This window comes from Phoenix dactylifera, chromosome 18 (genome assembly GCF_009389715.1).
Source record: "Phoenix dactylifera cultivar Barhee BC4 chromosome 18, palm_55x_up_171113_PBpolish2nd_filt_p, whole genome shotgun sequence".
Classification (NCBI taxonomy): Eukaryota; Viridiplantae; Streptophyta; class Magnoliopsida; order Arecales; family Arecaceae; genus Phoenix; species Phoenix dactylifera.
In genome coordinates this window covers 6,885,521-6,889,061 of record NC_052409.1, presented here as the reverse complement: position 1 = coordinate 6,889,061, position 3,541 = coordinate 6,885,521, and the positions used below count along the sequence as shown (strand labels likewise).

Here is a 3,541-nt window from a genome sequence, read left to right as displayed (position 1 = left end):
CGATCTCGGGATGGGGAGGGCTCGAATCCGCTCTGCTAAGTACTCTCCGAAAAACTGGCCCAACCTGTCAACATCCCACTTTGCCTCCCCAGGCATAAGGAGGTCGTGCACTTGGAGCCCCACAGGCCCCTCGTCACTAATCATCGTCGGCCACAGCCTCAGCGAAATTGAATCCACCCAAGGGTCCTCCATCACATCAATGCTCCGTCCATCGCCAATCAACCACCTAGTATGTGCCAGTGCTGTAGGTATATACCTCTCAACCTCACGCCACATGAAAGATACCCTCCGACCGCCCACCACCTGCCCAGCTGAGCCTGGCCGACCGTATCTCGCTATCATAACCTGACACCAGAAAGATAAAACTACCAAGCATATATGCAAGTGATAAACAAAGAGGTCAGACCAAAATAGAGAATTGATGAATCGAATTGAAAATAGAACATATCAAGCATAATAATCAAAATTGAAGGTGCATAAATGTTACATAAGTAAACATGAGCTGTTTTAATCGATTATAGGATTCAGGTGATCACAAAGACCCAAAAATAGAGTAGAAAATAATTAGTACTAGAAAGAAGAGAAGCTAAGGCCCCAGAAAAGAGGTAATGCTCCATCTCAAATGCCAAGCTGCTGCTGTATCTTCCATAAGGTATCGGCAGACCTTCTGAGATGGGCAGACTCCTCATCTGTGAGGTGGACATTGGCGACGCTGAGCACGCCGCCACGGCCGAGGCGGGCAGGGAGGCTGAGGAAGACCTCGCGGTCGTCGGGGATGCCGTAGAAGCCCTTGGCAAGGAGGGAGACGGGGTGGATGCGGTGCTGGTCGCGGAGCAAGGACCGAGCAAGGTTGGCCACAGAGTAGCCAATAGCCCAGGAGGTGTACCCCTTCAGCCGGATCACCTCATAAGCGCTCTCCACCACCGCCTTCCGGATGCTTTCCAGGACTTCTTCCTCGTAGCCAATCTGGTGCTTCTCCAGGGAGCTCAGCACTGGGACGCCACCCACGCTTATGCTCGACCACAGTGCTACCGAGCTGTCCCCATGCTCTCCCACCATGTAAGCCTACGTGAAAAAATAAATCAATAATGGAGAGAATTAACAATCTTATTTGCCACAAGCAATTTCCATACATATATATATATATATATATATATATATATATATATATATATATATAGGATAGATCATGTGTTTTTCTAATTCATTTCGACCTTGACTAGTTATAAATTCATCGACAAGCCAACTTTGAGCTTCATCATCTCCTTAAACAAATTACTGAATTATTATCATATCCATATCCATTGTGGAAAATGCTTGGTCAACACATGTTTACAAGATAGGAGACACCCCATGGCATATTAATTGTCTCATCTATATAAATCATTGATTTGTCTCCTTTTATATTCTTTATAGAGAAATTATATCATGCACCACATGCACCATGGCGATATACTACATCAATTATTTCGTCTCCTTTCTGTGGGCTCCATTCATTTTGAGCTCGTCTCAGTATGTGGTGCGCATATGGTATTGGGTATAATTTCTCATTGTTATATCCCTAGACTCAAATGGTCACATGCATTTAATACAAAACTAATCTTAAAATTGGTATATATATATATTGGTAGAAAAATAAGCACATAATACTTGGCGATGCAAATATTAAATTATTTCTATAGTAATCATGAGAATGGGAATGTATAATGACCTAATAAAGTATCAAATAGATTTTTTTGCAAAATAAACAAAACTAAATAAATTGATCCACTAATAGAAAATGGAATAAAGTGGATTTTTCATGTAATATTCCCTAAATTCCAAGATCTAGCATCATTCATTTTATAATCGTGAGACTAAAGTTCTTTATGCTTCATGATTAAACCATAAAATTCATTAAAAAAAATCTTGCTTCAGTGCCCATTAATTAATATGATTATTGAAATGACTTGGAGAATCATTGGGTCAAATAGAAAATTGCTTAATTTTTAGGCATGTCATTGGATATATCCTATAATTATAACTGACCAACCCAAAAATTAGCCAAAGTTGGATGGTGCTTTTGTATTCATCCATCTACTCCACATGCATAAATAAGTGGAAAAACAGAGGCTAATTACAATAATTCACAAGCTCATGATGTGGTTAAGCACATACTATACATATAATTACACATATCAGTGGTTAATCTACTGGATTGAGCACAGCCAAGATGCAATTATGATAAACCAACAACCTAGCATCAAAATTAGAAAAAAAAAATAACAAAAAAATTAGGACATCGATAAGCTACATCATCAGCTAGATGATGATAGATCTATAAAATAACAAAAAAAAAATAAACCATAAATTAAACCGCTAAGATTAGATATCTAATTTGGAAAAAAAGGTGGTTTTTAGGTTCTTTAATTAATTAATTTTACCTGGACATCCTGGGCGTTGACCTCGAGGTGATCGGCGAGAAGAAAGCGGAACCGGGACGAGTCCAGATTGGTCCCCGATCCGATGATGCGGTTGGGAGGGAAGCCGGAGAGCTTCCAGGCGATGTAGGTCAAGACGTCGACCGGGTTGGATACGACGAGGAGGAGCGCGTCCGGCGAGTAGCGGGCGAGCGGAGGCACGATCTCCCGGAAAAGGGAGAGGTTTCTTTGCAGGAGATCGAGGCGGGACTCGCCGGCGATCTGGCGGGCGCCGGCGGTGATGATGCAGAGGTCGGAGGCGGAGGTGACGGCGTAGTCCGTGGAAGCGCGGATCTTAGTGCGGGGGAGGAAGGCGGCTGCGTGCTGGAGGTCGAGCATCTCGCCGCGGAGCTTGTCGGGCTTGGCGTCGACGAGGGCGAGCTCGTCGGCGAGGTCCTGGGTGAGGATCGTCTGGGCGATGGCCATCCCGACGTTTCCAACGCCGATGACGGAGATCTTGGTGTTCCGCTTCGTCGGCGACGGCGGCGCCGCCTGCTGGAGCGGCCGGAAGAAGGCCCGCGAGACGTCCTCCCCGAGCCCCAGCTCCGACAAGGACGACACCTTCTTCATCTCGATCGGACGATCAAAAACGAATGACGGAATCCGGAAGAAGAAGATGAAGAAGAAGTGGGTGGTCACTGCCTCTCCTTGTCTCCTCTGCCCTCCTAAATAAAGGGGAAGTTGGGGATCTTTTTAACCAATACGTGACGCACCCATCTCCACACACCATAACTTACACCCTCTAAAACACTTGTGGGACCAAGCCATAGGGTGGAGATGACGGTCGAGTGGAGACTGGAGAATACTTTGGTGTTCGGGAAGTTTGGCCGCACCAATGGAAATGCTCGGAGAAACGCACAGTTGCGGGACCCACGCACGTGACAATGAAGTTAATATTCGTGATATAATATTCTAGATCTTTGGTGTGATAACGATAGTTTTCTGAAATTATTAATAATTTATTTAGATAATCCAGCAGAATTACACTAAACTCCTTGCTAGATTTAGCTGTTAGACCATCTATTCAACCAAATAATATTATTATTTTTTTTCTTTCTAGATGCTAAAGTTTCAAATTTTGG

The 3,541-nt window shown here is 44.0% G+C and overlaps 1 protein-coding gene across 1 annotated transcript; it reads right to left on the bottom strand.

The window, feature by feature from the left end:
* Positions 1–418: 418 nt before the first annotated feature.
* Positions 419–3,114, bottom strand: LOC103710743 (L-lactate dehydrogenase A-like). The gene is made up of 2 exons (XM_039115559.1): positions 2,424–3,114; positions 419–1,065 (listed from the first exon to the last, which is right to left on the bottom strand). Exons 1-2 carry the CDS (start codon positions 3,027–3,029, stop codon positions 619–621), a joined length of 1,053 nt encoding a protein of 350 aa, XP_038971487.1. The 5' UTR covers positions 3,030–3,114; the 3' UTR covers positions 419–618.
* Between the last annotated feature and the right edge of the window lie 427 nt (positions 3,115–3,541).

Bases quoted from the DNA above. Each gene is read 5' to 3' on its own strand.
- LOC103710743 (XM_039115559.1), bottom strand. From the start codon at position 3,029: ATGAAGAAGGTGTCGTCCTTGTCGGAGCTGGGGCTCGGGGAGGACGTC. The intron at 1,066-2,423 runs GTAAAATTAATT...TTTTTCACGTAG, and splicing joins TCAACGCCCAGGATGTCCAG to GCTTACATGGTGGGAGAGCA.